The sequence below is a fragment of the Anolis sagrei genome, chromosome X (genome assembly GCF_037176765.1).
Source record: "Anolis sagrei isolate rAnoSag1 chromosome X, rAnoSag1.mat, whole genome shotgun sequence".
In the NCBI taxonomy this organism is placed as follows: Eukaryota; Metazoa; Chordata; class Lepidosauria; order Squamata; family Dactyloidae; genus Anolis; species Anolis sagrei.
This window is the reverse complement of record NC_090034.1, coordinates 42,884,489-42,897,190: the sequence shown is the minus strand read 5'-3', so window position 1 is coordinate 42,897,190 and position 12,702 is coordinate 42,884,489. Positions and strand designations below refer to the sequence as shown.

The 12,702-nt window shown below is 39.4% G+C and overlaps 1 protein-coding gene across 4 annotated transcripts in view; it reads left to right on the top strand.

The window, feature by feature from the left end:
• The window catches only part of FBXO21 (F-box protein 21), a 34,716-nt gene that overhangs the window by 14,906 nt on the left and 7,108 nt on the right, over positions 1–12,702 (top strand). For all 4 annotated transcript variants that reach the window (XM_060785474.2, XM_060785476.2, XM_067473254.1 and 1 more), the window contains 7 exons: positions 606–700; positions 2,313–2,434; positions 4,282–4,428; positions 6,228–6,364; positions 7,336–7,472; positions 9,237–9,413; positions 12,115–12,247. In XM_060785474.2, the coding sequence (XP_060641457.2) occupies positions 606–700; positions 2,313–2,434; positions 4,282–4,428; positions 6,228–6,364; positions 7,336–7,472; positions 9,237–9,413; positions 12,115–12,247 (948 nt within the window). The remainder of the gene's footprint in view (positions 1–605; positions 701–2,312; positions 2,435–4,281; positions 4,429–6,227; positions 6,365–7,335; positions 7,473–9,236; positions 9,414–12,114; positions 12,248–12,702) is intronic.

Below are 12,702 nucleotides of genomic sequence, written 5' to 3'. Positions count from 1 at the left end.
CATCTTCCAGCATCCCTCGCCATTTTCAGCAACAGTGAGGAATATTGAGTGTAGTCCATTAGTATCTGAAGGACTGCACTTTCCCCATCCCTTGCTTGAATACCTCAGTGCTCTTTCTTGCTTCTAGTTGCAGATGGGGAAAATTATTCAGAGTTCTTCGCACCGTTGAGTACTATTCATCAAAATATATTTCTGAGATTTAACTGAGATTTAACAAATTTGAAAAATGATATATAATTGTATAAGATGGGCTCCAGTATAGTTGGCAGCTTGATTAGTGCCATGTATGTTTATACACTTTGTTCCTGTAATTAAGTTAATACATTATATAAATCTAAAACATATTGTCTTTGTGTGGCAGACAACCCCCAATGTGTGAGAGTATATTTGGTATATTTGGATATTAATTACTGTGTTTATAACGCAAATCATTCCTGGTATTAAGGGGAACATTTATTCTTAGAGGCAACCTGCGATGAAGATAATCAATTCTGGCATTTGCTGTTACTTTTTGAAATAATTTTGATATACATGTGTTTGAAAATGTTCCAGTCTATTATGAAAAATTCCTTAGCCGTGCTGGTAATATTGCAATCTTTTGCTAGGTACCCTGTGATGGCTTCAGTGATATTGAAACTCTTGGATGCCCAAGCCGCTTCTTTGAAGATGAGCTGATGTCCATCCTTAATATGGAAGGAAGGTAAGGATTAATCTAAATGGCTAGACTCAAGGAGGAGGGATATTTATTTTCTGAAATATTCAGTGGGTGCGAAAGACCCAAATTCTGTCTGCTATATTCAATCAGCGGAATTAAAGTATATTTCTACTAAGGTTGCAACCTTTTAATTCATCACATTTGTGGGACACAGTGTGATCAAGGTAATCTAATGAGCACCATGGCTACAGATGTGAAGGCCTGGTGAGAAAAACCTTGAAAACCTACACACACAGCCCCCCCCCCCCCAAAAAAAAGGGTAAATAGAACAATTACAAATAATACATTTAGGGCAAGTTGTTCATATAGTTAGCTTTTCAGTGGGCAGACTGACAGTATGTGAGCTAGCAGCAGACTTAGGTCATCATTTAGCTGGCGGCAAACACTACTTCTTTCTCAATGAATGGGGAACCAATTTCTCTGCTCTTCCCTTTCAGAGGGATTTCTGACTGGAGTTTGAGCTATATGTAAAAGTTAGACGTGGTGCCCATAAAGAAAACCAGGCTGTATAGTATTTTGCTATTTTGTAGCTCCTAAGCTTTTTTTAAATTGATATTTCCTCACCTCTTAAAAATGCTACTCAGCATGATCTCTATATTGTGTTCTATATCAGGGGTATCTAACGTTTTGCCTTCCCTAGGCCACATTGGATGAAGAAGAATTGCCCTGGGCCACACACAAAATACAATAATACTAAGGATAGCTGATGAGAAAAACAAAAAAGGTCCATGCATAATTTTTGTATTATCTGCCACCACAGATAAGCCAAAAAAAGTCCTCACATAATGATCCTAGTTATTTGCCAACCAGTTCAGAGGAGATTCTCAAGAAGGGTTTTCTCTCTGAACTGCTTGTGATTATGTGAATTACAGATAATACTTCAATATTTGTGGATGTAACATCCTCTGATTGTTCCATTCCATTCTGTTGTCTCCACAATTTATGCATGAGAACCATGCAGTGGAGTTACCCAAAAAACCCACTAAAAATCTCATAATGTTTTCAGTAAGTTCATGATTTTGTGTTGGGCTGCATTCATAGGCACCCTGGGCCATGAGTTGGACAAGCATGGGCTATATGGTCTGATTAGACCTCAAAAAAGCTACCTTATTGGACTGTGGATCCAAACCTCTGCCTCCTCCCACATAATATACTACATTTTATGTAATACTATGTGATAGATTGACTTTTCCTCCCTCTTATTATGCTCATGCAGTTTTTTATAGCAAGTAGTACCTCGTTTTTACTGCATGGTGATATCATCCTCTGTCATGATCTGACTGTATATGTATATGTAGAAAAATATGTATGAATGATGGTGTAATTTGAACGCCATAATAGGTCTGTGTACACTTCATGAGCTTTGTAAATAAAATGGTTTTTTTCAGGACACACATTTCTTTCTAATTAATAAAAATAACCTAAGCTGTTTTAATAAGATGCTGCATTGTCGTTTGGGTGCCTCATTGTCCTTCCTGGGCTATGCTTCATGGCTCTCTTATAAACTCTAGACCTTCTCTTTGTGTTATTGTTCTACTGCTTTTCATTTTCGGGAAATCTTCATTCACCACAATGGTGCTTTACCTTTGTTCTGCAGAAAAGGCCTAACATGGAAGTACTATGCAAAGAAGATCCTGTACTTCCTGCGGCAGCAAAACATTTTAAGAAAACTAAAGGCTTATCTTCAACACCCAGCTGAGGAGCAGTCCTTTTTGGAAGGTTAGTTCGAGGCCTGTAGGGAGTAATATGTAATCATCTTTTTGTCATGTAAAATCTGTGAGCCTTATAAAGATGTGTCATGAATACTTTTTGAACCCTAAAATGTTCTTTAATCCTTTTTCAATAGGACAGTATATCAGGCACTTTCAGAGAAAGAAGTAGACACAAAGACACCAGTACCGGGACTGTGGCGCAGCAGGCTGAGTGTCAGCTGCATTAAGATCACTTCTGACCAAAAGGTTATGAGTTCGAAGCCAGCCCGGGCCAATTGTGTAGCTTGTGTCGACTTTGCAACCTGAAAGACAGTTGCATCTGTCAAGTAGGAAAATTAGGTACCACCTATGTGTGGGGAGGCTAATCTAACTAATTTACAAGGCCATAAAAAAGACTCCAGCAAAGCATGCGGGGAATGCGGAAGTGTCGCAGAGCTCTCCTGGCGGCCAGAAAAGTTAAATAGCCTCTGACTGTCTGTCTATATCTGTCGTGTGTCTTTGGCATTGAATGTTTGCCATGTATGTGTGCATTGTAATCCGCCCTGAGTCCCCTGCGGGGTGAGAAAGGCAGAATATAAATATTGTAAATAAATAAATAAGTAAATAATACCAGATTTTATAATAGCAATATTGGTTACACAGATAAAGGGAAACATCACATATACTCCAACATTCACTCACATGCATTCATCATTCATACTCACCATCCCCTCTCTATTCGGTTGATCAGGCTAGTTGGGAGGAAGGAGGTGAGTGGACAGACGCCGCTCTCCTGCAGATCTGGCACAGAGGCAAAAAGGGTCTCGTATAGATTAGTTATCCGTTATTTTGTTGTTTAGATAAGCTCTATCATTCAGCTCAGACCTGCTGGAGTTCAGGAACAGATAGGTTGTTTTAACTTCTTTAACTTAAACATGTGTTGTTTGCACCCAAAGTTCTTGGTTTTCATCATCTTTCTTGCCACAGTTCATAAAATTCTTCACACAACAGGGACTGTTGTGTTACATTTTATGTATTTTAATAGGTTTTGATATAAGGAGAAGAAGAAGAGGAAATAGTAGTACTCGTAGTAAAGGTAAAGCTTTCCCCTGACATTAAGTCTAGTTGTGTCCGACCCCGGGGGGGGGGGGTGCTCATCTCTATTTCTAAGCTAAATAGCCGGCATTGTCCATAGACATCTCCAAGGTCATGTGGCCAGCATGACTGCATGAAGCGATATTGCCTTCCCACAGAAGCGGTACTTATTGATCGACTCACATTTGCATGTTTCCAAACTGCTAGATTGGCAGAAGCTGGGGCTAACAGCGGTAGCTTACCCCGTTCCCTGGATTCAAACCACCAACCTTTCAGTCAGCAAGTTCAGCAGCTCAGTGGTTTAACCCACTGCGCCACTAGGGGGCCCAGTAGTAGTAAATTATTTTAACTATGGGGATTTGTCAAATCAGTATGTTCCACTGATTTAATGATTCTACTCCAATTGATCTAACAACTGGACTTAGGTCAGACTGTCTTCTAAGGGACTGGATGGAAAGAATAAAATGTATAACATTAATCAATAAATAACACACGTCAAGAGAATAGTTTTAAAGATTTGATTGCAAGCTTGGACTATGTGATTTTTAATAGTTGTTTTAATGATTATATGTTTTTAATTATTCTATGAATATATATGTTATTTTACTGTATGTATGTTTTTATGGCAAATTGCTGTTTATCTTTGAGACCACTCTGAGTCTCCTTCAGGGTGAGAAGGGTGGCATACAAATGTAGTACATAAATAAATAATAAAGATTTCTGGCCTTGAAGCTTTATAAAAGGCAGACTTGTGTTCGGGCTTTCTTCTGACCTCTCTAGGAGCAGTCTTGGTTGACCAGTATTGTAACCCGCTATTGGACATTTGCCTGGAGACTGTTCAGACCCAAGTTGATGATATCGCTGCTAAAGTTCGTAAATACTTGAAATCCAAAAACGCCAGACATCCAAGCGTGACCTCCAAAGCAGGTATTGTAATGTTGTAGACTGCTTTCTTCTTATCAGCCTTTTCCATTGTGATTTTGCCACTCTTTGAGAGTAACACAATGGGTGCTCCAGAGCCTATGTTGTTGTTTTTTTGGTGATGAAATTGTAGGCCTGATGAGGTGGGCAGGCAAATCAATCTCTGGCCACTATTGGCTGTATGGTTTTAATTGTAGAAAATAGGGAAACAGAAAGTCACAATAAAAAGAGAGAGAGATTTTTAAAAAACAGGGTCAGGAAAGATGTGGGCCAGGTGATTTAGAGAAAGAAAGGAAGAAACTTTAATAATAATAATAATAATAATAATAATGAATTTATTGCCAATCTCTTCTTGTGGCTCGAGGCGGGGTACAACACAGTTAAATCCATCTATAAATTCACATATTAAAACATAGGTAAATGCAAGGCAGCTGGCAGTAATTGAAAAGAAAGTTAAAACATTACATTACAGAAGTTAAGAAGAAAAGACATCATTCATATTGTTCAAACATGATTGTTATAGGTAAAAGATTTAAAATGTAATTTGAAAAGATAATGAAATAGTTAAAAGGAGTAAAGCAAACAAAAAAACAAAACCCAGTTGCACATACACTACAATTCCATACTTAAAATTGACAGTAGAAATGACTATTAAATAAAAATGTATTTGCCTGCCAGCAAAAAGAAAACTGTTAAGAGGGCCAGCTAGACCTTCCATAGAAGGGAATTCCATAGTCCGTAAGAAGCTACCTTCTGTTGAGACAAATCATTGTTTCTCCTAGCCAAAGGTAGGGAATCCGGCCCTTTGGATGTTTTTGGACTTCAGTTCCCAGCCAGAATAGCTAATGTTAAGGAAACTATAGTCCAAAACATGCAAAGGGCCAGTGTTTCCCCAGATCTATCCAGATTCTGGGCCAAAGGGGATGACTCTCTTTCAGCCCATGGGCCAGATCCATCTCCAAAGACATTTTTGGGAACTTTAGTCCAGGGGTGTCAGAGACAAAAGTCTCTTCCAAAAAAGGTGGTGGCAGAAAATGGCAGCATATTTAGCTTAAATCTCTTGCTTTGCAGTCTTAGAAGTGGCATATCAAACTTTAAAAAATATATATAGAGAGACGAAAAAACCCTAGAAAAGCGGTGATATCCCATTGGCTGGAGAACTTGAGATTGAGATTATTGCAACCCTTTTTCATGCACAAAAGAAAAAATCCATATGTTACTCTAAAAGGGAGAAATAGGAAAGTGCCTGCTTGCATTTGTTGATCCAGCACACTCTGTGTTTATAAAGATGTCTAAATGAGATTAGGGAGATGCGGTGTGTATGCAGCAAGAGTCTTTTTGCCATTATGATGAATGGCTGCATCATCAGAGGGCTAATAATAATAATAATAATAATAATAATAACAATAACAACAATTACTACTACTACTACTTTATTTTTATACCCCGCCACCATCTCCCCGAAGGGACTCGGGGCGGCTTACAAGGGGACAAGCCAGAGATACAGAGTAAAAACATACACAATAAAATAAAATGCGAACAAATTAAAATCACAACATCATAAAAACAGTTACAATCAAAAGTGCACATTTAAAAAAAAAACCAGTATAATGGCTGAAAGATTAGGTGCTGAATGCTGAGGGATCAGAAAATGTGCAGTTGGTTCTATATAGAGCCCAGGGAAAGTGCAAAATACAATCCAATTCAGTTCGAGCTTAGCCTTGTTTTCCTCGCTCCTCCAGAGTTACCGCTGGGACATTGCAGTGTGGACAATCTCTTATTTAACTCTTCTTGCCCCATTTCAGGAGAAGCCTTGGTCATATCTCAGGTGGAGCTTCAACGGCAGGTTCTGGATGCCATGAACTATGTCCTTTATGAGCAATTAAAATACAAAGGGAACGAGGTGGATTACTACAATTCTCTAAATTCATACATCCGCCAGGTAAAGTGAACCCCTCTTGAATAAATCAAACCAGAGGAGTGAGTGAAATAATCAAATTCTTTTTTCAATTTTCTGCACAAGTTTGGGCCACTGCCTTGAAGAGACAGACGCAGTGGTTTCCCTCAGATTTACCAGTGGCTATCTGAGGCCTTTTGTATTCCTCATTTCAAGAGCGACTCTTTGTACTGCAAAGCTGTACACTCAGGTGTCTCTTTTAGAAAGATTTTTTTTTGAAAACCAGAATTTCCATAACCTTTTGGAGAAAAATAGCATTCACAACCATTTCAAAATCATAACCTTTTGTAAAAGTATGATCTTCCAGAGAAGAGCCAAATAACTTGTAAAATCTTCTCTTCAGCAGTACATAACCACATGTACTTATGCAAAGCAATTTGGCTTTCAGCTGTTAGACTAATAACCTAGTTGTCCCTGATCTGTTAGGAACCGAGATTATGCCAATGCACAAAATCAGTAGAGTTTCAGAAGTGTTTTCTTCAGTTGCCCAAAAATGCATCTACTCTCCCGTAAAATATCTTGTTTCTCTATCATGCTCTTAAGAGACAAAAATAAAGTAAACTTTGTTAAAAGTAACATAGCTGGTTTACTCACAGCCTTAATGTATTCAGCATACAGTTACATTACTTGTCAATCCAGTTACAGATAGGTTTTGAATAACACGGCATATTTCTTTGAATCAGCAGCAACATCTTTACATTTTGAGAGTCTAATGGAGTCTGTCCTCTAAAATGGAGTCTGAGCTCTGAGCAGTCTCAGATCTAATCATGTGGTCTGCAGCCCCTCCCACAACCTCAAGAAAACATAGAGTAAAGGAAAAGCTGCACACCAAAACATACATATACAATACAGTAAACAAAACAGAAACATATTCAAACAAATTATTAGTGGAGACTTGAAGAAGGTTGCTATTTCCAACAAAAATATTTTATATTTCTATCCTTCCCTTTTTAAAGGTTTTGATCCACAGGACAGGAATCCCCATCAGTTTGTCAGTGCTTTATTTGACCATTGCCAAGCAGTTGGGTGTTCAGCTTGAGCCAGTCAACTTTCCAAGTCACTTCCTGCTCCGGTGGTGCCAAGGGACAAAAGGGTAAGCTTTTGAAGGGGCAAAGAGAGAGAGAGGCACCTGTTTCAAGGTGCAGGTGATGCATGGGCGGGGGGGGGGGGGGGCTAAGCTTCCTATGTTGCCCATTTTCTGACAATGAAACAGTGATAAAGCCGTCTGTGTTGCAAAGGTGAAAGGGTTGCATTTGACCAGAACACCTTGTTACTTGTCATACCGGTCAGTCATACATTGGCCAGAATGTTATTATTTAGCTAGCAATCTAATAAGCATTTAGTGTACAATAATTGTGTCTGCCTCAGTGTATTTTTTGTCTTTTCATAAGTCTACCAAATGTGGTGAAATGTCTCTTCTTGCTTTCACATTGTTAACGTACATTCAGAGTTCCCTTATACATCCTGAACAGTTTCTTGGCTGTCACATACAAACAGTAGGTAGCACATGAACCTTTGATCATTCTCCTTTGGCAAATGTTACAAGGATGCCTGGAGGAGATACTAACCTTGCTTCATTTTCAATGTCAAATCAAAACATTACATTCTTTTTTACCCAACCTTCTTATGGTTTAAAGATACTCTTTGGAGTTAATCAATTTGGTTTTTTGTTTTTTGTTGAATCATTTTACACTATTTGTTTTTGTTTTGTTTTTGTAGCTTTCTCCTCATCCCGTGGTACTTGTCCTTGTATAAGGATGTTGTGCGTTGGGGGATGAAGAGTTGGTTATTAATTTTAAAAATAAATGGTAGCTACATCTGATTGAAAATAAAAATGTGGGCGATCAGTCCATCTTTGCAGACAGACAGGGGAACTCTTTTGCTCAGTGGTAAAGCCTCTGATTTGCACCCAGGGTCCCCAATATCTTTCAGAGGATTGGAAAGATCCCTATATGGAACCCTAGAGAGTTACTGTGAATGAATGTATATTGTACAGGGTGAGGCAGCATAACTTCCTTTTTTCAAAACTTTAATAAAACCCATTGTATGAATCAGAATTTTTTTATAATGTAGGTGCATACCTAAAGTTTTGTTTTATGTAGTTTTGAAGATCAAATTAGGTAGTTGACGTCCCCCATTCTCCATACACTGAGTAAACCGATTTCTGGCGTTTGTCATGACTCTTGCCAGCATAGCAGGCGTTATGTTGGCAATTTTTTCCTGGATGTTGGTCTTCAAATCTTGTAGGGTCCTTGGACGGTTCACATAAACACGGGATTTCAAAAAACCTCATAGAAAAAAATCACAAGGGGCCAAATCTGGAGAGCGGGCCGGGCGCTCCAAATCTGCTCGAAAAGTAGGCCTCAAAAGCAAAAGCACGCTTCTCACTGTTCCAACACATGAAGGCGACTAAACTGTGTCAGGACAAAACTTTATATTTCCGCCTCTCGTACGAGACCACTAGTGCTCCACTACGTCTTCAACCGACTGAATGGCGCGCATTTTTAAAAAAGAAGTTATGTTGCCTCACCCTGTATATAGAGATTGCTAGACCAGTGGCTCTGCTTAAAGAAAGAACTGTTTCTGATGTTTCCTTGAGTTTCTCCTTTCAACCCATGCAAAATATGCAGTTGTTCTCTGTGTCCATCAAGAACTACCTTTTTATCTCCCAACCTGACCATATTAACATGTATAACTGTGTGCATCAGGGCCATGTCAAGGCACACACAAACCCTGCCATGAAAACAAGTTCTCATTGTAAACATGCAAAAGAAATACCTTGTTACATCTAGGACAAGAGCCGCATTATGCTGGGTAAAATGGCCTTCAGCTTACCTTTACTTGACATTTTATGCAGAAGCACAAACATCTTTGACTACGTTTACATTGATGCTTTTGGGAAAGGAAAGCAGCTGACAGTGAAGGAGTGTGAGTACTTGATTGGACACCATGTCACGGAAGAATTTTATGGTGTGGCCACAGCTAAGGAAGTTTTACAGCGAATGGTGGGCAACCTGTTAAACATTGGAAAGCGGTAAGAATCTAGTGCAGTATTGTGTGAAAACTTCTCTTTCAATAAGATCTCCAAACTAGAGCAGCAGCTAAGACTTTGAGTTATGAACCCAATGATCTAAGGGAGAATAGTTCTGCTCAGAGGTGAATCAGTGATGTATTTATTCAATAATATATTAAATATTTATTCCCTGCCCTATGGGATCTAAATACAGTACATTAAGAACATCAGGTCCTGACTAATCTGGAAACTTAAGCAACTTGAATAGAAGACTACTAACAAATATCTGGTGTTGTAGGCTATATTTGAGAGGAAGGAACTGGGTACAGTTCTCTGAGTACAGTATTTATTTCTTGCCCAAGAAACCCCTATGAAATTCATGGGATTGTCATAGGTCAATGGGCAACGTGAAGGCTTTGCACATACACACACACACATACGCATATTTGAGGATCACTGGACATCAATTTGCTCATTTGTGACAAGGAATTCTGACTTCTGAATGTACTCAGTGTAAAAAACACAGAAGAAATTATGATTATGATTATTATTTTATTACCTGTCTTACCTTGCAGCTCGAGGCTGAGTACAGTTCTAGGCAACACATTTTAAGTATGCCATTTACAAACTGAAGCATTTCAGAGGAGGGAAACAAGAATGCCATGTCCCATGAGAAAGGATGATTTATCTTTAGCCTGAAGAAGAGAACATTGAGAGAAGACTAATAGCTGAAGGGTTGGAAGATGGAATAGTTTTGTTTTCTGAAGAAACAGTGGGTGGCTAATGGAGGAAAGAGATTTTAGCTAAATGTGATGAGATTCTTCCTGAAGTCAAGAGCTGGAGGTGGTGGGATCTCCTTTTCTATTTCTGCAAAGAGTTAGTGTCCCATCAGTCAATGGTGCTCTGGCTCTCCTAGCACTCTACCTTGACTTTGCTTCTTCCGTGTCTGATTCTGTGAATCAGGTGCCAGAGTTGTGGCCCTTCAGACATTTGGGCTTCCAACTCCCAGAAGCCCTAGCCAGGAATTCTGGGAGCTGATTTCCAAAACACCTGGAGGGCCATGTGTTTGACGCCACTGCTGTGAATGGATAGTATCATATAATTTGATATGATAAAATATATATTAGTGGATGTGCTGCAATATACAAGCAGTGTGGTCTCTTGTTCTGGATAGAAATTCATTCTCTTTGCAGATTAGTACTGCTTTTGAGAGGCCAGGTATATACAAACACACCACAAACCCCAGTTGCAAGAACATCAAGTAGTGTCACCTTTGCTTCATTAACATTCTTGAGTGGAGTGCCCCTACTTGAGGTTTGTAAATCTTCAACCTGGTCCTGGCCATTCACATGGATTAAGAACTCTTGTTTGGGGGCCATGCTTCAAAAGGAATCAAAATGTGAGAAAAGCAGTGTTCTTTCTGGTGCAGCAGGGACACTCTTCTGTAATTATAGTTTGTTAATTTACTGATCTATGTGTATCACAGAGACCATGAAGAAAGAGAAGTTGATTGCCTATTGCTGTGGTTTCTTTCATTATTTAAATTTAGTTATTTAAATGCTTCTTTGAGTGGTCATTAGTGAACTCAACAGCCTATTTATTTATTTTATTTATTTACTACATTTTATACCGTTCTTCTCAGCCCTCAGGGCGACTCAGAGCGGTTCACAACCACAATACAATACATAAAACATGATAAAAACAGTTAAGAAGCATTTAAAAGGATAAACACTTATAACAATCAATATAACAATCAATAAGCATCAACATCTCATATCGTCTCATAATTAAAATCAAGATCCAGTCTCGTCATCCAATTGTTCCATATTTCTATATTAGTTACACTGCCTATTCAAATGCCTGCTCAAACAACCAGGTCTTCAGTTTCCTCCAAAATGCTAGCAGGGAGGGGGCCGATCTAATTTCTGTAGTGAGGGCGTTCCACAGCTGAGAGGCCACCACTGAGAAGGCCCTGTCTCTCGTCCCCGCCAACCGTACTTGTGATGCAGGTGGGACCGAGAGCAGGGCCTCCCCAAATGATCTTAACGTCCTAGCTGGTTCATAGGAGGAGAGGTAAGTTGGCCCAGAACCGTTTAGGGCTTTATAGGCTAAAGCCAGCACTTTGAATTGTGCCCGGTAGCAAACTGGCAGCCAGTGGAGCTGGTGCAACAGAGGAGTGCTGAGTGCTGCTCCTGTTAACAACCTGGCTGCCGAGCATTGGACCATTTGAAGCTTCAAAGGCAACCCCATGTAGAGAGCGTTGCAGTAGTCTATATGGGATGTAACCAGAGCATGGACTACCGTGGCCAAGTCAGACTTCCCAAGGTACGGGCGCAGCTGGCGCACAAGTTTTAACTGTGCAAATGCTCCCCTGGGCAGGATGTTCAGGAGGTAATGTTCAGTTTTTCTGCCATATTGGACTAGCAACTGATAGGCACCTGGATTATGCAGGAAGTAAATAAAGCTTCAATCAGAACCTCTGGCAACAGATGTGAAACGTTTCCATTGAGTTCACAGATGACTACGCAAAAAAAAAAAAACCAGTTGCGCATAAGTAATCTTGTTTCTAATGAAGTTGCCTATATCTATGAAAGCTTAAGATACATATGTCTTTCTTCGGTAAATCTCAAAAGTGCTACAATATCCTGTTCACCTGTCTGTCTCTGGTGTCTTAGGACCTACCTGACAATGCATTCTTGACTTGACTATTTCTCTTTGCTAGGGAAAGCACTGATCAGTCCTACCAACTCCTAAGAGACTCATTGGATTTGTACCTGGCCATGTATCCAGACAATGTGCAACATCTAATGCTCCAAGCTAGATTGTACTTCCACTTGGGAATCTGGCCAGAAAAGGTAGTTAAATGTGAATGTCTTCCTTGATATAGACATAATGTACGATAATGAATGGGTGGCCATAAGCAAATGTGGTTTCCATAAAGAACTTGTTGTTCCGTTGTAACTTCCATTTTCTGTGAGAAACTGAAGTCATCCTGCCCACAATGTGCCTTCCAGAACCTTAAGTTTGACAAGTTCAGTTTTCTGGACCTTCAGCAAGAGCTGTTGGTTTGGTATGAGCGATGGGGCCTTTTAAATGGTGGCCCCTATTTCTGGAATTCCCTCCAAAGGGAAAAACTTGGCCAGTTGCCAAGCTCTGAAAATATTTTAATTCAATCCTATTTTAGATGATTGGGGGTGCTCTCTAGAAAGGTTCTAACTTCTACCATTTGATTTTTTTAATTTCTTGCTGCCAGGTTTTTTTATTTATTTGATTTTCTGTTTTTATGTTGCTTCTGTGTGATCTTACAGTC